At 47.7% G+C, this 21,923-nt stretch overlaps 1 protein-coding gene across 2 annotated transcripts in view; it reads left to right on the top strand.

The window, feature by feature from the left end:
• ZNF407 (zinc finger protein 407) overlaps positions 1 to 21,682 on the top strand; it is a 420,199-nt gene extending 398,517 nt beyond the window's left edge. For both annotated transcript variants that reach the window (XM_082667537.1, XM_082667538.1), the window contains exon 9: positions 19,339 to 21,682. In XM_082667537.1, coding sequence (XP_082523663.1) covers positions 19,339 to 20,672 — 1,334 coding nt within the window. In that variant the 3' untranslated portion in view covers positions 20,673 to 21,682. The remainder of the gene's footprint in view (positions 1 to 19,338) is intronic.
• The last annotated feature ends 241 nt before the right edge of the window (positions 21,683 to 21,923 follow it).

A 21,923-nucleotide genomic window follows, 5' to 3' on the forward strand; every position in this document is an offset into this window, starting at 1 on the left:
TCTCACATATGGCTTCCACTGGAGCATACCAAGAACAAACAAGCAAAACAACAACGAAACGAAGCGGAAAGCCAATGTTCAGTACAAGTATAACTAAATAAAGGATAAATGGAAAATAAAAAACAATGTTAATTGACCACAGTTACAGCCATATGGTAGATAGTCACATCCCCATTTTTATATAAAGCCACATTCACTTAAGATATGGCCTTTCCTTAATTAAATAGAGTGTAACGTACATTCACAAATGTCAATACAAATAGCAGGGAAAACTTCCTGGTATCTCCTACAGACATAACACTAAGCCTTCCTGATAAGAGTCCACCTTCAGCCTTAGATAATTTGCATCTCCTCTTTTTAGGTATCTAATTTATACATATTTGGCTTCTGTGTATATTCATTGCCCTTTGAATTAGCCTTGCCCATTTCTGTATCATCGATAAGATAAAAAAAAAGTAAATGATAATTCAGCCTAATGATTTTTGTAATTGTTAGACTTCAGAAGGTTATAGGAACCATAGGATTTGCATTGTCTGTAGAAAATAAATATGCCACTGGACAGAGCAGATTTGTTTTCAGCTGCTAAAAGTAAGTCTTTGAGTTGCTCTAAACAACTGGAGATGTTTGAGGAAAAGAAAAGTCATGGTGAAAAGAAAAGAAAGGAAAAGAAAGTCATGGTGTTGCATAACTTTCAGCTCCTAAGTTCCTTAGATGCAAAAGGATCAATTGGCCACTGAATGCAGGAACATGACCCGTAACCCCTGTGACGGGAAGTCATCTAGATGCTGCTCAAGAACTTTTCGTGACAAGGAACTCAAGTGTCTATATGTAGAGCATTGACTTTAAAAAGAACACTGAGCTTCAGTTTACAAACAGTAAATTTAATCCTTTTTAGGTTTGCAGCTGGATGAGTTTTGACCAATGTGTGCAGTCATGTAACCATTGCCACAGTCAAGTTATAGAGCTTTTCCATCACCCCTGATGTCTCCTGGTGTCCCTTCACCCGACCCCCAGTTCTTGGCTGTCCCTGTAGTAGTGTCTTTTCCAGAATGTCACATAAATGAGATTGTACAGTGTGTAGCCTTTTTTTCCACCTAATGCCTTTGAGATTCGTTCCTGTTGTTGCACCCAGCAGCCATTTGTTTTATTACTGAGCATTACTCCATTGCATGGATATACCACAGTGTGCTTTTCGGTTTTCCTGTTGATGGACATTTGGATTGTTTCCAGTTGTGGGTGATAATGAGTACAGGTACTGTAAACATTTGGGCACAGGTCTTTGTGTGGACATACGCTTTCATTTCCTTAGGAACGGGATTTCGAGGTCACGTGTTGAGAGATTGCCTAACTGGTTCCCACAGTGGCTGTACCATTTCGCATTCCCACTAACAACGCACGAGAGTTCCCGGTGCTCCACGTCCTCCCAGCACTTGGCGTTATCAGTCTTTTTAACTTTAGCCCTTCTAGTCAGTGTGTAGTGGTATCTTGTGTGGTTTTAATTGGCATTTTCCTAGTGACTAATGACGTTGAGCATCTTTCCACGTGTGTATCCATGAGTAAATTGCTCTAATTTTTAGAAAATTCTCATGGTGAGAGAGCTACACAGGGATGTGCAATCCCTCTTCTCCATGGCAGCTTGCCAGATACTTGCAGACTGTTTTTATGTCCGTAATTCCACCCACCAAATCTAGATTTGCCAAGGCAGCCTGCTCAGTCCCTCCCTCCCTCCTTTGTTCCTATGGTGAGGTTTCTGGGCAGGGAGCCTTTGCGTCCTGCGTCACCTCCATGTGGACGTGTTGCAGTCTGTGCCCCTCCATTAAAACACAGTTCCTGGCACTGAATGCAGTGCTCTCCTTTGCAAGTACTGTGTTTTCTTAAAGTGGCCAAAGATGGGGTTCCCTTCCATGGCAGCCGTAACATTCTATTGTGATCAGGTTTGATAAGCTGTCCCTGTGGCTCTATCTAAGCTGTTGGTTAAAATGAGTAACTTGCCAGGTCAAGTGCCCTGCATCTTGATGTGAGTCCAACCTCCGACTAAGTATATATATACTTGAAGATTAGTACAGAGAAATATTTGCAGGGAGCCAGCTGATTTAATAATCAATGACAAAAGTTTTAAATTTGCTAAACTGCTAGGTTTATTTTGGGCATTAAGAGGTGCTAAGCAGTTGTGAATTATTTTGATTACTTTCAACCTTTGGTGTCTGTGCTCTGTGCTTCTGTAAAAAGGTACTGAGAGATATGGAAATATGGTCAGCATAAGATTTTGATCTTTGGGGCCAAAATATAAAACGCTACTGAAAATGTTCTAGTCGATGAGAGCAGTTGGCCTTTTCTGACATCCTTAGAACATCCTTAGAAATTATGAAAAGTTTTCATAATTCACAGAAGTGGCATTAGATCAGTTTTTAGGAATATATAGTAGCATTTTAGGGAAAATATGTCTTGCCCTTTGAACAAGCGCACAAAATTAACTTGTTTACATAAAATTTCATGAAAGGGTATTTTGTTTTTATAAAGAGACAAAGCCTCTACAACTAGATTCCTTGATAGCTCTGGCTTTGACTTCAAGAAGCCACTAGAAGATTCCATATTGTTCACGGATCCTGTTACCTTAGACTTTGTTCAGACTGGTTTGGGTTGTTTGGCTTAGAGTTTGCTGGTGGTGTGTCTTCCTTTCCTATTCTTCCAGTATTAGGAACAACCCTCAGTAATCCTTCTGATGGGGAAGTGGGTCTGAGTTTAAAATAGCCTTGTTCCTATCTCATATATATGGCCTTTTTCTAAAACGTGACAGTTGGTAGTGACAAATGAGATTTTCGTTGATATGTTTAAGCTAGGTGGCATGAAATAAATATATTAGTTGTATATTAATTTTATTGTGAGTAAATCATATAAATATGCCAGATATGACTAAAACCATATGATATTTGATTGGTTTTGGGGGGAAAAAAGCTATCACTTATTGAACCTGTGGTGTTGTTTAAAATTTCTTACTTTCTACTAAAGATCACCACATACCTAATGTTTTGGGCCAAGACTAAAGATGTTTTTGTATATCAGAGTCTTCTGGGTTCTTACCCTAGTTACTGCTGCAGTCAACTCAGGCTAAACATACTGGTGCACATTCCATTGTAGCCAAGACTTTCTTCTAGGATATCATTGTAAAGTAAAAGAATGCAGTATCAGCAATATGTGTCTGAATGAGGACTGTTTTTTTCAGCTAGATTAGGAAAAAAGTATGTATGCATGTAAAATGTATAGCTGTGATCATCTCAACAGAAAGTTTTATGTCTAACTGGGAATTAAAAGTTACTCATTTTAATTAAAATGCATGTTAATAACTAAATCATTCAGTTTACATTGTTATATAGGATTATCAGTACTCAACCTATCTGAGTGTTTAAATTCCTTTTTCTGGCTTAAGTTGGGGCATTCAGCAAAATCATTGGCAAGCCATTGGCCTCCTGCACAGGGACCCTTTGCCTGCAAACAGTGGAAGTGTTGCTCTGGAAATGTGGCTGAAGTTTCATGAAAATGAAACATGAAGGCTGCCAGGCCCGTCCGTGCCAGCCTTATAAAACAAAAGCACCAATTTTATCATCATCGTCTTCTGTTCTCCGCGGTGCTATTCACGTGGCTGTTTCATGAGCGCCAGAGTCGGGGGGCATCCATTGATCTGCTGCTTTCTTTGCTGCACTGTTTGTTCTCAGCTATAATACTTGTCACCCCTGCACCCTCTTCTTTTTAAAAAATGGAAACTTGAATGTCGAGAATCTTGAGTCATTTTATAAGGTTTTGTGCTAACAGACCACAGGGCTTTGTTTTTGGACTGCAGATCAAATATGAATTGGGGTGGGGTTGGATGAACATGCTTTTAAGTAGAAGGAGCAAATCTACTGCTTACATAGGTCTCAGAGTCTGTAAACCGGGTATTTTATTATATTCATGTCCATTTTCATTATCTTCATGAATGGGTATTTCCCATCTTAATGTGCAGTACTTGCATGTGATGAACCAGCCAGTTTTAACATGGCTTCTTTTCATGTTTCTGAATTTCCACTCAAACAATCAGAAGTAATTCTTATTTGAAATCACACTGGGCCAAATACGATGACTGTAAATCCACGTGAGCTGTAATGCTACCATCAGCCCATTAATTTCCAAATCTAAATAACACAGTCAGCTACTGTATTGTGGAGGTGGAGGTGTGTTAAGATATTTAAGAGAATGTTTATTATTCATATATTAACAGGAAAGGATCTGGCTACACCACCTCATTTTTTAAAGGTAACAATATGAGACCCATGATTAGATGATGTTTTCTGTAGACTAGACAGTGGCGGGGGTCAGGTTGATCAGCTATCCCCGAGAGTACCGGCATTATCCTGGACTCGCAGAACTCTCCAGCGGGGAGAAGCTGAGAGCACCTGACCCGATGGGTCTTAAACGAGGTACCGAGAGGCCTGGGCCTTCTCAGGGAGGCGGATGGGACGCCGGGCAGCTCTGGAGCTCTCTGCCCACCCAGCCCGCACTGCTTCCCTTCCCGTCTGTCTTGTATTTGGGTGTTCCGGGAAAGGTTTCATCATTCTGATACGTAAGGTGAATGCACTCATCATCCAATAGATAGAAAGCCGAGCCGGTCCGCGGCAAGACCGTGGCCATCAGCACCGCGGAGGCCTGTCCCCGCCGGTCCAGTCTCGGGATCTGTCACGGGCAGAACCAGGAGCACGGCTCAGCCCCTTTCAGTGGCCGTGCAAAGAATCCGTGCACTAATGGCCTCTCTTCCTTGATATTCTCTTTTCATAGTGTTGAATTTAAGCCTAATAATAATAATAAAAAAAAACTTCCTCTCTCTAGATCCACATGTTCTGTGAAGGTTCAAGCCGAAAAGTCTCTTATCGAGATTTGGTGTTTTCCTCCCAAATGCCCCTTGCCCTCTGACCTTCAGTATGACCAAGCTAAGTTTGGGCCAGATAAGTTATGCTCGTGACATTTTCTTTGTAGATTGAAAAGGAATGAAGCCTTCTCTATTAATAATGCTGTGTCCAAAATTCAAGCTAATTTTGAGTATATCAGTTAGAATGTTTAGTATTCTGATTCTACACATAAATAAATTCAAAAAGTGGGACAGTAAAACCAAAAATTGAATAATAAAAGTGTATTTTTAAGAAAGAACCAAGCTCAGTGAGGTGGGCTGGCTAAGTTATAATTTTCAGGGTTGTTTGTCTGTTGGATAGGGAAAACTGGCATACAAGGTTGATCTGTGGTTGTTTAATCACCAGCCAGGACAGTGTCAAAAATAAGAGCAGAAAAAGCAAACAGTGTTTATTCCAGCCAGTAGGAGTCACTAGTCAGAGGGAGGCCCAGACGACAGAAGTTACTCAAAGCACCTGAAAAAAAAGCAGGTGAGGCTGGATTTTCCACCGCTGGAGGCACAGCGCAGGAGGTCCAGGGGAGGCTCCTGTGGGAGCACCCTGGCCCCTGGGCGGGCTGCAGTCCCAGGCCAGCTTTTCTAAGGCGCATTTAGTGGAACCTTTCCTAGGAGGTATTTTTTCCTTCCTTTTATGTCTGTGATTTATCCACTGGACTTCCTGGAATTTCTATTAAGAATTCCAGTTATTTAGTAATACTTTTCACAGCTTAGTTACTACTAATAGATACCTTGGCACTCTGTAAATGAAGTAAGACAACAGCTGTTAGACCAGCAAGATAATACAGACATACAAGCGCAGTAATCAAATGGACATATATAAAAGCTGAGATGTATGGTGTCACTCTCTCTAGTCTGCCCTTTGGCAATTCAGCTTCGAGTTTCTTTCAGCCAGCAAATGAGGAATTAATTCAGTACTGTCATTTTGATTGTCTTGCTACTCCAAGAAAGAGTGGGACATTTTTGTTCAGAAAAACACTTGATGACATTTAATAGTGAATAGAGGTGAAGGAAAACATATGAATTTCCATATTTCTGTAAATGTTATTCCAAGTTTTGAATACCTTCCTTTTCTCCTTTCTATTAATGAAGCCACTAATCAGGTAGTGTTGTATTCTGATTAATGCCGTGTGTGGGTGTTCATACTCAGTACCAATGTGCTCTAAAGGAAAAACGCCAGGATCGTTGTACCATGTTAGTCGTGGAACCTAGGCCAACATATGTCCTGGTTTATCTACAACGGTGTGTGGTCTGCGCCCCCTGTTTCATGTTCTGACCAATCACTGCCCTTGCTTCTCTCAACAGTATTCAGGTTGGGGGATAAATGCCGTGGTCTTCCTGGTAACACGTTACCTATTCGAGACCTACTTCCAGTCTTGATGGTGTTTCTTTCTGACCTTTCACACGGTCGATCACCCTCTTCTTTCACGCCTTCCGCCAGGGTCTTGACTGCCTAGTCGTCTCTCCGGCTCTGATTCTTCTCCAGTCACCAGTGTGCCCTCGGTCTCTTTCCCTAACTGAGATCTCCTTTCAGCCTCCCACGCACTGCCTGGGGGAGGTCACCCCTCGTTATTTGGGGCCCCCATCTCAATGCTGGTAGCAGCAAACGTGCAGTTGCCTGCCAAGCCCAACCTTTCCCTTGGCCCAAAGCACGATGCCAAAAGATAAGCAACTAGGTACTTGGTTCTCGCACGGGAATCTGATTCTCAGCTTGACTTCTAAACTGAGAGCTGCACTCTTGAGCGATGCTGGAATCCTTGACATTTTCTGCCTTTAAAAAAAACTCAACTGGAGTATTTTCATACATTTTTATAATTACGTTTAAAATGTTTGCTTTGCTTTGAAATGACAAGATAAGAGAGCCTGCTATTTGCAAGCACTCATTTGCAAATAACATATTTTGCCTGTGCAGCGTCATTATTCTTGAAAAATTAAATTGATATGTTTTCTTTCTCTTCGGGATATGATATTGTACGTATATGGATGTAATATTCCCCCTTTTTAATTGGCTTTTAAAGTAGCAGAGATAACTTTATGTGCTATATAAGAAGCTTGACCAAATGAATACAAGGATCATTCTGGAAGTTCATCTGAGGCAGATTTGCAGAATTCGTATCATAGCACGTTCCCCCTTGACTTAAATTTTACTGATCGCTGCTCTGACGCTCCCAGTCATTATGCTGCAGTCTAAGGGGGTACGTTAACTAGTACATGGCCGAGGATAGAAACACGTTCAAATTCTATAACGGGCAGAGCCGCCAGGCCAGTGTCACACTGACAGCCCCGCGGCTGTGTGTCCTGAGCAGCCTCCGTCCAGGCTCACGGAGCAGAAACTGGAGTCTCAGGCTTTTCTCCTGTTACAGGAGAAAAGGTTTAAATTCTTGCTTGACTGATTTCCTTGAAGTCAGAGTGGAAACAGTTGCTCCTGCTGTCCCAAATGCCCCGCGTCCCCCATAGCACCGCCGTGCACCGCTTGCTGGAGGGTCAGAAGGCACCCGGGACCTCGTCCTTGTCCGGGGACCTTGCAGCCCAGACAGTGGCGAGGGGAGGGGGAGCGGCTCAGGACGTGAACTAAAGCAGAGGGGTGCTGTGCTCCGTTCGAGGGCAGAGTCCACAGGGAAAGCCCGGGGCTGTTCCACGTGAATCTTTCACCTCTGCCTCCGCCTGGGCCCGGGACCTCTGCCCCACGGGCACCGCTTCCTTCTCTTCCTTGTGTGGAAACCCCTGGTGCCATCGGGCTAGGCGCTGGCGCAACACGGAGCCTCGAGGTCCCTTCCCACGCTAGGTGGATGTTTTGGGGGAGGAAGCAGAGCTGAACAGGAAAGGAACAGGGGAGCGAGCACAGGGTCACAGTGCGCGTGCGGGAACGAGCAACAGAGGCGTGCAGAGTGCGTGTGCGGGAACGAGCGGCAGAGGCGTGCAGAGCGCATGTGCGGGAACGAGCAGCAGAGGCGGTGTGCGGGAACGAGTGGCAGAGGCGTGCAGAGCGCGTGTGTGGGAACGAGCGGCAGAGGCGTGCAGGGAGCACGTGTGCTGGAACGAGCGGCAGAGGCGTGCAGAGAGCGCGTGTGCGGGAACGAGCAGCAGAGGCGTGCAAGCTGCAGTTCCCTTTGACAGGTCTGTCCCGGCCCCCGCAGCATCCCCCAGGCCCTCCGCATTTTCTGTCCCCACTGAAACCACGCACGTGCCCTGCCCTCACCTCTTAGTCTCCTGCACCTCGGCCCCTGCGAGGCCTCCAGGTGAGGCTCCTTGCATTGAACACCTTTGCCAGAGACAGTCCTGCAGCCTCACCACAATTCGTTCCCAAGAATGCAAATGTGAACATGTCATTTCCTTGCTTCACTGGCTTCAGTGCCTTCCTGTCACTATCCGATACCCAGATTCACGCGCTTGGGCCTCGCGGGATCTGACGCGTCCCGCCTTTTCACTCTGTCCCTCTGCCGTCCTGCCATGCTAGGATTTTGTAGCCAAGCCACACCACTTGCTGGCTTTGCCGTATGCTTAGAATGGCGTGGGGTCCTCACCACTCTTTTCTTCACTTCCTGACAAATTCCTACTCAGCCTTCAAGGCCCGGGTGTCAGTGAGTACTTTCCTGATCCCTAGCCTAGACCAAGGGAGTTCTTTCTTCGAAGGTATAGCTATTCGTATGTTATCTAGTTACTTTATATTTTATTTATTGTAATTATTATTATTGTAATTATCTGTCATACCAGTATCTTCAAATAGATTATTCATTCCTTAAAAAGTTCACGTTTGCCTTACTGATGTAAGGGATTAAATACAGGAATTTAGCCTCAATGTTAATATTTATATTAATAGTATTGTTGCATAAATAATTAAGAAAATGATCTGAAATACCCAAGTTCCTGAATTGGAGCATCCAGCAAATTTAAGTTAGTAATATAAGTGGAACTAAAACCTTAGAACACCTAGAGATTTAAGGATTAGTCTTACTGGGCAAGTGAGAATTTACCACGAAACACTGTTTCTTGGCTGGTTTTGAATTCCCTTGAAGGGTTTCAGCTGCTCGGCTGTGCCTTTCTGCCCTGGTCAAATCAAGGGTGAGTAATCGCCCGTCTTCCTTTGATGACTCAGCATCTTTCAATGCCCAGGTCTGTTATCTGGGAGATGATTTCTCGCTGTCCAATTCAGTTCATAATGATGTGGAAGTTGTGCTGAAAGTATGTCACCCTAGAGCTTTTTGAGAAATGCCTGTTAGGGATTGGTGTTAGGTCCCCGACATCGTTTGTCTGGTGGCTGTGTGTCTGCCCATCGGAGAGCAACCTCGAACTCTCCTTAACAGGGCTGCCCACTTAAAGCCTTTCAACCCCTTAGCGAACCAGTAATATTTCAGAGAGATGGTTTTCAGGTTCTCCTCTGGATGCAGCCCAAAGGAATCGTGTAATGCTGTGTGCATCCCTGTCCCCCTGGCTGGACTCTCGCCTCACTGGATATTGAATCCTGGTTCAGAACCTGCACCACGGAGATTTGCTGGAGGACTTTACAGGTGACGTGCGCCACTGCTGAGACCCCGGGGCACAAAGCGCTACCTCTAGACACGTGACAGCAGCTACGTGTCCTGCTGCGGTGCTGGCGTCCCACCGTGCACGCATCCGCTCAGCTGTCCTGTGCTTTCAAAGGGTCCCTGACCCCTCCCTGCCCCTCGGGAGCACCGCCCGGCAGGAGCGGGGCAGCTGCTGGCGCCTGGCATGTCCATGTCATGGACCTGAGATTTCAATGGCTGGCGTTTCAGCCAGTGTTTCAATTTGTAAGTTTATTTTCATTCATTCCACTCATTTCAAAGCGAGGGTTCAAGCCTCAAAATTTGTCTTTTGTTTGATATTTTTAAATCAGTTTTAACGTTTCTTATCCCAGGCATATAAATATTCTGCAATTTTAACAGAGGAGTTTAACTTAGGTATTTAGGAAGATGTTCAAAATAAAGATGGTGGAATTCACTGGCTCAGAAGAAAATAAATCATTGTTTTCCACCTTGACCAGTAGTCTCCCCAACCCCGACCTGCCCTGCCTCTGTCCTGTCCTCACTGCAGAGAAGGCCGAGTGCCGGGCGGACCAGCCTTAGATCAGGACAGCACCCAGCGCCCCCCGAGTCAGCATGGTGGACCCCGGGAAGGACAGGCCAACAACCACTACTCCCTCGAACTTTCACGGACTCGAGTCAGCGTTGACTCTGCTTGTCTTAGAGCTCAGTGGTCAGGTCCTCACTGCCGGACCTTCCTCGGCACCTGCCGCCCACACCTGGGCGCCGGCGCCCCGTGTTCTCACTCTCCAGACTCAGGGTGTCTGCTGTCGTCAGAGCCCATCCTCGGGGGCAGGTCCCAGCCACGAGATGCTCAGGGCACCCTCACCCACAGCAGCCTAACAGGAAGGCAGCAGCCGCGTGCCCAGAGCGGATGATTCGTGTAGTACGTGGAGAAGAAGCGCGCGTCGTTCTGAGTGTACCAGTGCTGCCGCCACTCGGCCATGAATGATGCGGGACCTCCGAAAGCCCTGCAAATGATTAAAATACTAACAGTGAGCTCTGCCCGGCTGCATGTCCCGCATACTGTAAATTTGATTTTAATGGTGCCTCTGTGCTGTGACTGAGGAGTGGTTTGCTTTTTACCTTCATACAAAAGTGTCTACGATGGAGACAGACATCAGCCTGCTCTCATTTCCTCAGCAAAGATAGGAAGGGACTATGAAACACGGGAAATCTGAACCTGCCTCCAAAAGTGAATGTGATTTTTTTGTAGGGTTTGCCAGAGAAACAAAGGAGGCCAGTTCAATCTGCTGCTGGCCTGTGAAGTCAGCCTGTTAGCGGAGGCCCCCTAACGGCTTGGCTGGGCTCCTTAGTTGCGTAATTTTACCTTTTAAGTGCGCGTAACAGTTACAACTTTTGAAAGCTAGGCCTTGTCTCCTAATATTGCATTATCTGTATGGGGAGTTTTATAAGTGGTCAGAGCACATTTAGGAAAAGATCGTCGGGCTTCCTAACTTTCCGATTCCATAACTCACAAAAGAATGTCAGTGCTAGTCTAAGTTAACATCTTTAAGTCAAACAGAGGCAGCCTTGCAGTAAACAGACAGGGCTGCAGTTTATCTGGAGTCTTCGAAGGCCTTCAGAAATGCTGCTGGCCTAAAACTCCACTGCTTGTTCAAGCCCCCAAGCTCCCCAAATGCAAGCATGTGGGGCGCAGTTTACTTTTCATCAGCTGGTACCACGAGCACGAGACAGGTGAGGTCGGAGGTGCAGGGTGAGAGCCGCACTGGGGAAGCACACGAGTGTCCCAGATGGGCTCCCCCATGGTGGCCAGGGCCCACCGTGACCCCCAGAATGAATGCAGGATGCCAAGTGCACTGACACACACAGCCCCCACCCTCCCTACCTTGTTCAAGGCATCTGAGTGCTTTCTGCTAGTAAACCACCTGGCTGTTTTAAGAAGTGCTCTTTGAGGGTAAATGACGAGATCAGGGCACCTTACCTTCTAATTTTAGTCCCGTTTTGTCACATTCGTGAAGCATGATGACACTATTTCTGTCACGAGTCAAATTTCCAAAGTTCTGTGGTCACATCCTGACGGACAGGCCTCGGCAGGAGCAGAGAAGCAGTTAACATGCCCTCCCCGCAGCATCCGTGCCCAGAAGCCTGTCAGGATGACCTTAAAGGACTCATCTTCCTGAGGGAGATTTGTGTGTGTGATTCCCATTAGAGCTTCATGCAGGGGAGTGATAGTATATACCTAAGGGTCTGATATAATACAAAATTGCTTAGGGTTTGTGACTTTAAAGGTAAAATATTGTCTTTTACTCTTTGTCACTGTTCAGTGCCCATGGAAATACCGAGGCCTGTGGAGACCCTCCACGCAAAGTTAGAAACCTGGCCGGTTCTGCATTTCCAACTTAACATTAAATTTATTCTTGGTTTTTCCCGGATATCTTAGAAGTTCTTTCAGGGGTCTTATCTGGTTACCTTTGATCGCTGCCAGTCCTAAGGGTGCTACTAGTGATAATTGAGGAAAAAAGGACTAAGGCTTTTGTTACCTAAATCTGGCTCCTGCCTTCTTGTACATCTTCCTTCAGTAAAACTCGCACGGCGTGTCTTATAAAACTGTATGTTTGAACCTATGTGAAAGCTTCTCAGAAATGATGTGGACTTCAGTTAATTTTTCACAGAAAAATAATTTTCCTCATCTCTTCCTAGAACATAATGGCCTTCATGAAATTAAGGACAGAGCGATGACTTTAACTATAACTAACACAGACCGCTGTGCTGATTTGTGGCATAAAGCAGATAATTACCAAAATTATTTATCGGGTTGTCGTGTATTTAACACATCCTTAGGCCAGTGCACAGCAGTGTAGGTTTCAGAATGACCAGCACAAGCCCTGTGCTCTGAAATAAATCTCACTTGTATAGCCATCACATTCAACAAGCATGGCAGAATCCGAAGAGCATTTTAATTTTGTTCTCCAGTAACCTCAGTATTTCTAATTTGTGTGTGAATTTTATTAACATTGGCCAGAAAGCATTTCTAACCCTTGAAAATAATAGACATAAGGTACTGACCGTCCTTTGTTACCTCTCAAAAAAAAAAGAAAAAGATGGTGAAATTGTCATTTTGGTCCACAGCCCACTACGATCCTGGACCACACTGGCTGTGATCGTCTTTCCTGAACGACTTGGTCGGGGTTTTCTGCAGGGATGCCAGGATGCAGAGCATTCTGTGTGGGGAGCATCCGGCACTTATTCAAGCCTGGGCTGCAGGGGGCGCTCGTGGGGGGCTTCCTGCAGGAATACCGGAATACCGGTTATTTTTATTGTCCAAAAAAATAAATACATTATAGAGCAGTTATTGATATCAATTTGACTGGCTGTACTATTGGTGACTGCCATTATAAGAATACTTTATTACCTGCTTTGAAATTTCTAAAAGATTATATTTCATTGAATTTTAATTTGTCATTTTTCCTGCTTTCACTTGAGAAACGTAGAAGCTTTTTTGACGTTAAAATACGGCTCTAATTTATTAGCCTAATCTGTTAATATTATTTCATTTTAATAGACATTAAGTGTGATTTCGTAACATTCTTGTTAAAGTTACATCTTAAAACTGAAGTTGAGGAAAATTGTATGTGGCCTAAGAAGCACAGTGTCATGCGTGCCCCAAATTTTTATATAAAAGGCATTACTTTTTTACTTGCGTCATATTTGAGGTGCTTTAATTATGACGGTGAGGCAGCCTAGCGTTTTCAAGCTTAGGGCGCTCCCTAAATATAAAATCTAAAACACACACGGTGTCTGAGACGTAACCTAGCAGTGTATAAACATGTAATACCGTTTCAGAAGTAGCTTAGAAATGTAAAATAAATGCTGGCTGCTGGCAGCAAAGTGGCTCACATCGGATATTAGCACAGGCTTCCCTGGTGCGGTCGACATTTCAGCCACACAAGTCCTTTTAATGCCATCTTTATCTGCTAGGCGATGCATGAAATCTACTTTCGGTTTTAGAACTGCTCATGACCTTTGACCCCTTTAGTGGCGACACAATGTGACCTTTCTATTGTCATCAGCTTTCATTCTCCTGAAAACTCTATGAATTTTTATTACAAGTTTTTTTTTAAGCCAAGCTGAGTCTTCAACAAATTACTTGACACAGATGAGATGAAGCCGTTGAGGTGAGCCAAGGTTTGCAGCCCGCGTGCGAGCCCAGCCTCTGTCCTGCGGTGCCGTACACCAGTAACTGCTGAGCCTACTACTGGATAAATACATCATTTTATGGAACATTGATTGTTCTATAAACCCAATGGAGTATTATGCTCTATGAGCAAACCATTTAGATTGTGTGTAGAGCACAGAAAATGCCATATTCAGGATGGTGCTAAAAGTGCCATTTGTGTATTTTATGGATGTCATTACAGGGGAAACTTCTCTCTGTAGGCCCTGTTTACTGCAAAATTTTTTAGTCTGTAATGACATTTTTCATTCACAACGTATGCCTTCAAGAGAGGGGGCCTTGTTTTATTTGTTTCATTTGAGTTTACTGCACAAATTCTGTACGTTTTAATTAAATGTAAGCTTAACAAAAGCATAAGGTATTTATTCTGTGAGAAAAAATGATGACAGTAACGAAAGAATAACACACACACACAAAAAGGAAGTAGTCAGGTAGTAAACCCTATTTGTAGCTTCCCAGCAGCTCGGCAGACAGCAGAACAGAGCCATTAGCACGGTTCCGGGGAGCATGAGTCTGCAGCCTAACCCCTCTGCTCCTGCGTGACGGAGCTTGTGTTTTCAGCTCTGGAGATGTCCTCTTCCAAGGGGACAGGTGAGAAGGCACTGAGCTCCACAATAATCTTCTGGAGAAGGGAGCCTAATTAGAAAGCACCTCCCTGAAAACAGCTCCTCAAACCGCGCCCCCCCCCGCAAAAGAACTCTTTTCATTTCAACCGAGTTGTAAACTTTCAATACGTTGAGCTATGGGAAGGCAGTAAAATACCTCTGTACTCATGAAAGAAAGCAAACAAGCAGTGAGTTGGGATTTCATACACAGGCATAAGGCTGCATTTCACCTGCATTTGCACCTTCTACACAAAGCTACTTATTGTCCTATTGGAAACAGATCCAAAAAAGACTGATTTAGACACATTATTTGATTAGCTACTATTAGCATGAAATCCTACGTTGTCTTTGAAAACTGTCAAGTGTAATGTAAATAATATGTTGATTATCGTGCTTCATTAAAGATTTGCGCAGTTTTGGAGCAATAACAGTGACTAAGCGGTTAAGGATAAAATCTGTACAAACTTGCTGTGTTCCAGATACTGTATCCATCTGGCCATTTGCATTAGTGAGCGTTACAGTTCATAGTTACTAGAAAGATCTCAAAAATTGAAGTTGATGTGCCCAGTAAATTCTTGGTCATAGCCCGGTCAGAATGTAAAGTTACAGAAGAGATTCACATTAGTTTAAATGACACTTGAACTTCTACATAGCTCAACATTAATTCATTATGGGCGAAATGGAAGAGTCTTCAGTGGGTGAATCTTTTTCAATCTGATTGAGGCTGTTACATTTTATAGGTGCTATTTTTCAAAGCAGTACTGACAGCACTCGAAGTTATTAAATTGCTGAATCAAAGATAGACCTGCACTCACGTTTATGAACTGCGATGGGCTCCCTGGGCTCGGGCTGAGCTGAGGTGAAGATGTTGATGATGAGCTTTGTCACACCCCATAGTGACAGCAGTATTTACCCACGTAGTTCACTTAATGGTCTGGACGTGGCTTAACCCACCTCCGGATTCAGATACAGTCAGTAAGTAGTTCAGAATGGCATAATTATCAGTGCCACACGGGATTCAGAGGATAATTCTGCACCCAAGAGGTTTCGCGTCCAGTTGCAGACTGAAGAAGGGAATTGCCTGGACTCAAGCCTGTAGCATTTCCCTCAGAGAATACCAAAGAGCAGGGTATCTGTTCTCTCCCAGCTACAGTAGTTCCTCCTCTTTTAATGTAAGGGCAGTAATCAGGTAGGGACGGGGGAGGGTGATTTGAAGGATATCTTATTTATGTTTTGTATCCATATTTCCTTTTTTCTCCCAAACTCTAAACTGAAAATGACCTTGGATTTAGAGAATGGGCAGAAACAAACTGGATCAGGTTCAGAGTGTAAGGAAGGCACGGGCAGTGTTCCATCCACGGTAGAAACGTAGAGGCAAGGGGAGGAGTTGCAGGCCTAGCAGAGGAAGACGTTGGCAAGTATGGTAGACAGGAGATCTTGGGGTCCTAGCAGGTGGCAACTTGAGCAGAGATGGCGACACCCACCAGGTGAGACCCAGGCCTACGTGGAGGGGTGAACTCAGAGCCCGTGGGGTGCCTCACCCATCGGGCAGGCCTTCTGCTCCTACGCTGAGCCCCGTTCTGACCTCTTTGATGAGAGATAGTTCAGGAAGATTAAAGTTCAGAAAATGCCCACACGATTAGATTAAAGCATATGGACCACAGGTGATTCAGCCCTTTTCTCCTAGGGTCTGAGTGGTTTAACCTGATCTCATGCTTATCTTCTGAACTCTGATCCTCCTGAGGGTCCCATGGTGAAGGGTGTGTTTTCCTTTTGTAAAGCAGAGGGTCACGTGGAGGTGGAGGGGATATCTCTAAGGCAGGCACATCCCTGGGCAGGTGAGTTTAGACACACTGGGCTGATTCCCTAGAACTCTCCATCTGCTCACATAACCTTGGGCCAGCCTGCAGAGCCCCCGAGGTCGGATTCCCAGTGTGGGGACTGCTGCCCTGTGCCGTGACCGCCTGGCACCCCGCAGTGGGTGCTCGGTGGCTGCCTGCCACTGAACACCTCAGTCAGAGCTGGCTGGGAGCCTGCTTGTGTGGTCCCCATTGTCCCCCCCTTTCCTAGGAGGGTAAACAAGAGAAAGCCATAGTTAGGGAGATCATTTAGCTGGAATCGGCGACATTTGGGACTGTCCTCTGGGAAGGTTTGAACAGCTTTTAAGATGTGATGGCAGGGACTTCCCTGGTGGTCCAGTGGTTAAGACTCCGAACTTCCACTGCAGGACGCATGGGTTCGATCCCTGGATGGGGAACTAAGATCCCACATGCTGCAGCCAGAAAAAAAAAAGATGGTTTATGTTGGCCTGGTTGGTGCGGGCACGGCTGGGCCTGGTTCACCTGCCGCTGACGGCCCAGCCCCGAGCAGCGTCCGCTGGGCCCAGTGTTCCGCATTCTCTGAATGAGCAAACAGGATTTTCTGCTCCTGGGGATGGTCCCATTGACCCACAGGTCTTTTCCTGACCACGGAGTCTATGGTTCCATGAGCTTTCTAAGATTTGCACTATAGAGAGTTCTCTGAGAAAGAATAAATGTTAATCGTTCCTAATCTTTGCTTACAAAAATGGATTACTTACACATTTCACTTCCTCACTAGGAATCAGAGCCTCGGAGGCTGAAAGTACATGGTGTACAGAAAATCAGTCCCGAGGACGCACCCCAAGCTTTGCCCCCACTGACCCCGCAGCACAGGGCCCCGGGAGACCCCTTGGCTCCCTCACCCCCACCCAGTGGGAGGCTCCCTCTAGCCTCAAGAGTTAAGGGGGATGCGGTGGCTTGACTTCCTGAGACTTCTGACCTGTGAACCTGTGGACGCAGAACATGAAACGTCCCAGCACACACAGAATGGGCCAGGAGTTTGCATTTTTATAACTTCACACATGATTCGCAATCCGAGACTATTGCCTACAGTCTGGATGTGAGCCTGCTATGTCCTCTTGGTAAATATGACTTAACAGCTTCTGTGGTTCCTGCCTGAGATGCTGTACCTGCTGAAAGGCAGGCCTTGTCTGGGTCTTTGCTTAAAGTGGACTCTGTATTGAAAGAAATGCTTTCATACGGACTGGCACCAACACAGTAAGCAAAATTGTTGTCTTATGTTTAAGGGATGTTAGCAATAATAATCTAATAAGTCTTAATCCTTTTTTCTCCTTTGGTAAGGGTAAAGTGTGCTTTTCTTTAAAAAACGACCTACATGAGGGAGACTAAAGTGAAATATTTTTAAAAAGTGGTTTGCCATTGAGATAAAGAAATACTATAGATCATTTAGAGATCATTCTCTTACTTAGGAGGGAAGGAGGCTGTAATAAAAAACTGATAGAAAATTAAAGACTTAAGGGAGAAAATAGGAACTCTGTTTAAACTCTTTTTTATGAAGACAGAGACAACAATTTTCACTCATACTTTCCCCGTCGAGTTATTAAACAAGTGTCGCCTGTGTCACAGGTGGCACTGGGGGCCGGGTGTGCACACTCCCTGCAGTCCTCAGCACCCGCCCCTGCCTCTCACCCTCCCCGCATCCTTCCTCTTCCACCCTCGGTTCTGCGGCCAGAGCCTCCTTTTTGTAACAGGAGACCAGCTCAGGCCTGCAGCCCCGGGATCTGTTAGACGGGCTTGAAACTCTCAGTCTGGCGGCAGCCGCAGGCCTCTCAGGGCTGCTGTGCCTTCCTGGGCGGGCAGATGTCCAGACTTCAGATGCAGACTGAGAGGGACAGTTGCTGTCTGATGGGACCGACCATCGGGCTGAGGCCAGCAGCCTGCAGGCACTCTCTCCCCAGTCCTGCCCTTCTCTGGGCTCTCCTGACCCCTGCATTTTGCATATGCCTTTGTCCCAAGGGCTTATCTCTGCATTTTCTGAAACAGTCACAGTGTTTTCACTAAGAGGAATTTGGGGCTAGTATTTATGATAATAAATGCTGTACCCTCTGTCACAATTCTAAAACAGATGCACTCGTTTTACTTTCCTGCTTAAAAACATTCAACAGGTGTCTTCTCTCCACAGACTGTGGTCCAGATGTCTTAGTGCCTCCTGTCAGAAGAGGCCCGGAGAGCCTGGCGGGGGCCGAGCTATCTAATCCCCTAAAAGCCAGCCCAGCCCAAGACCCCGGCCCCCCAGACTCACCTCTGCTTGGCCCTGGGCTGCTCTGTCTCCAGGCTCTTCCCCTTCCCAGCCCCAAGGGAGAGCTTGAATATTCCTTTCCCTCCGGCTGGCTGTGAGCCTGAGTGTGTTTATTCTCTGCTGTAGTGCTTCTCACCTTACACGATATTTAAGTCATTCAACAAACGCATCTTTGCTGAATGGTGGCTGCATGCCAGGCACTTGGCCAAACGTCACAGCGACAGAGTGGCATCGGCTCTCGTGGCTGACACGGCTGTGCACTCAGTTCTGGCCTGTCCACCGCCCCTGAGCCCCGGCAGCAGAGCCCCTGCATCTGGGCTGGGCGCCCGGGTCTCCACCCACAGGCCTCCGGGGAAGGGGTGGGGGGGCGCGCCTGGCGGGCCAGCCGCCTTTGCCCCCAGCTTAGCACCCGACACAGAAGGTGAAACTCATAGAGCTGTGTTTATCCAGGGCTTATTTATAAATTTAATATGCAGAGCTTTCATTCTTTTTGTTGAAGAAACAAATATACTGTAGCTAATATTTGGACATTAAAAAACAGATTTTTCCTTTGGGTTAGGAGATACTGCTACTGACTGTTGCTGGTCTGCACTCACCACCACCGACTGCGTATCTTGTTAGAAATGACCGTAATTGAGAGGACTCGACTGTATCCCTTCCCCAGGAGCTGAAAGGCGAAGGGAGGCCGATGGGCTTGTATCCGGACAGTAGACCAGAGGTGTGGGCGTCGCTCGCTTACCGCACGGATGTCCTCTGTGACCGCGCTTAGCCGGGAGCACCCGTGTCAGATTCCTCCGAGCGCCCAGCGCCGGGCCGAGGCCCTGAGGCTGGGAGCCGGCTGCTCTGAGCAGCTGAGGTTCTAAAGCTTCTACAGAAGAACTGTCTTACTTTTAAGCCTGAAAGTCATTTTTCTGGACTCTAACTGGTCCCTGTCTCCCCTAGGCATTGTGTCCAAGTCCTACGAATGCCGTCTGAAGGGCCAGGGGGCCACGTTCGTGGAGACGGACAGCCCCTTCACGGCGGCCGCACTGGCGGAGGAGTCTCCGGTCAAGGACAGGCCCCTGCGGGGCAGCAGGAGGCCGGCGGCGCCGCCGGAGCCGGTGCAGCAGGTCATCATCATCCAGGGCTACGACGGGGACTTCGCCCTGGACGCCTCCGTGGAGGAGACGGCCGCGGCCACGCTGCAGACGCTGGCACTGGCCGGCCAGGTGGCCCGGGTGGTGCACATCACGGAGGACGGGCAGGTCATCGCCGCGGGGCAGAGCGGGGCGCCCGTGGGCGGCGGGGCGCCCGGGCCTGGGGTGCCGGAACAGCTGGCAGACGGAGCCACGCAGGTGGTGGTCGTGGGGGCCCCGATGGAAGGCCATGGCATGGACGCGCCCCTCAGCCCCAGCGGGGCTGCAATTCAGCAGGTGACCAAGCAGGGGATTCTAGACCTGGCCGAGGCCGGCATCCCCCCGCCGGACACGGCCTCGGCCTTGGACGCCCTGCTGTGCGCGGTCACCGAGCTGGGAGGGGCGGAGGGCCGGGCCGCGGCCGAGGAGAAGGGCAGGGCCGGACCCAGAGACGTGCTGGTCCCGCTGCCAGGGCAGGCGGCGGACCCCGCCGCAGCCCCGGCCGAGGCCCACGAGATCCACGTGTGCCACGACGTGCAGGACGGTGGCACCGCCCTGGAGCCCACGGGGGCGCTGAGCCGCGCCGTCCGGCCCGCGGCCCTGATCGCGTCGCAGGAGCGCGCCCAGCTGGCCTTCAGGAAGGTGGTGCAGGGCGTGCTGCAGTTCGCAGTCTGCGACCCGGCCGCGGCCGGCCAGCTCATGAAGGACGGTGTCACGCAGGTCATCGTGAACGAGGAGGGCACCGTGCATATGCTGGCCCGGGAGGGCTCCCAGATCATCATGCAGGAGGCCCAGGCCCACGGCCAGCGCGTGGACCTGGCCGAGTCGGACGGCGAGATCTCGCAGATCATCGTGACCGAGGAGCTGGTCCAGGCCATGGTCCAGGAGTCCGGCGGCGGCTTTCCCGAGGGGGCGACTCATTACATCGTGACAGAACTGCCCCCGGGGGCGCAGGACGAGACGGGCGTGTACTCGCACACCGTGATAGAGACGGCCGGCTCTCAGGAGATCCTGCAGGCCGGGGCCGCACTCAGCGCCGAGGCTGTGGTCCCCGGCGAAACAGAGCAGCTGACGAGCATGGTCATATACACCCAGGAGGACTCCCCGGCGGCCGCGGTAATCCAGAGCCATAGAGAGAGCAGCGAGCTTCACGAGGCCTGAGCCCGGAGCCTTGCTCCACCCCCGGCACCGGGCGGACGCGGAGCGACCAGCACCCAAGGCGCGTGCTCCCTGCGCTCCGTTTGCAAAGCCTTCGCGCCAGTGACGGCTGCTGCCCGGGAGCGCGCACAGGCTCTGGGCCGGGTGACGTCCCTGCCGACCGCGCGCACGGGGCACGTGGACGCGCAGGGCGGGAGCCCGGCGCGCGTGTGGGGCGGGGCCGCCGGAGGCAGGTCTGTCTACAGTTTGGTTCTTCTCTGGATGCTCTTCCCTGTGTTCTGTCCGCTGTGCTGACGAGAAGCTAAGTTGTTTTCTCTTTCGTTCCCCCCACAAATGTTTTCCCGTTTCAGTTGTGGAAGGACTGTGCCCCAGCAGTAGAAGAGTGACAACAGTGTGTCTCATGGCTTGAGACACAGCTGCCCTTGCAGTCCAGCATGTCGCTGTTTTAACATTTTATTACACGTTTGGTTAAAAATTGCAGCTACACGTATTACCATGTCGAAGCGGTCGGCTCCTCTTCATTTTTCTGGAAATTTTAGGATCGCAGCGTCCCCAAACCAAAGGCAGCCTGTTCGTTTCATGTATGGATTTCCTCCCTTCAGGCATCGTAGGTGTGGTCATCGCCCTGGTTGCTTCTGCTTAAAAGATTCCTTCTTAAGCCTACGGTTAAGAAAAGCCTTGGCGTTTATATTCAGTTAAAATAAACCTTGGTTAAGAAAACCCAATGCTTCTAATTTTGACTTAGTTTCATACAATAAAGTCTATATGAAATGTGCACTCTGGAAAATATTGTTTGTATCAATATTTTGCTTTTATAACAAATGTTTCTTAGTGTCGATATCATATTCGCAGGATTTCTCTGCGGTTTCTGTCCACGTGAAAGAGCTGACATCAAACATTAGTGGTAGAGATCCGTGCCCCGCAGCCTCGGCCCCGGCAGGACTGTCTGTGCTTCGCTGTGGGATCATCGCAACTGTGGATGCGAGTCCATAGCCGGCTGACTCGTGTCTTGATACGACTGCTCCTTTTCCTTTTCCAAAATTGTAAAATCATCCCCTCCCCCAAATGCAAAGGTTGTTTCTGTTCTGTTTCTCTTTTCTTTGAAATAAAATTATAGCATTAAAAGATAATGATGACATTTTTTTCCAGCAGCCAACCAATCAATGGGCAGCTATAAAAACTGAAGAGAACTGGCCTGCGTCTGACACTCATTTCCCTTCCCCATCTGCCCACGTCGAGTGTGCTGGGTTCCGC

The sequence above is a fragment of the Grampus griseus genome, assembly GCF_964374135.1.
Source record: "Grampus griseus genome assembly, chromosome: 12".
NCBI classification, from domain to species: Eukaryota; Metazoa; Chordata; class Mammalia; order Artiodactyla; family Delphinidae; genus Grampus; species Grampus griseus.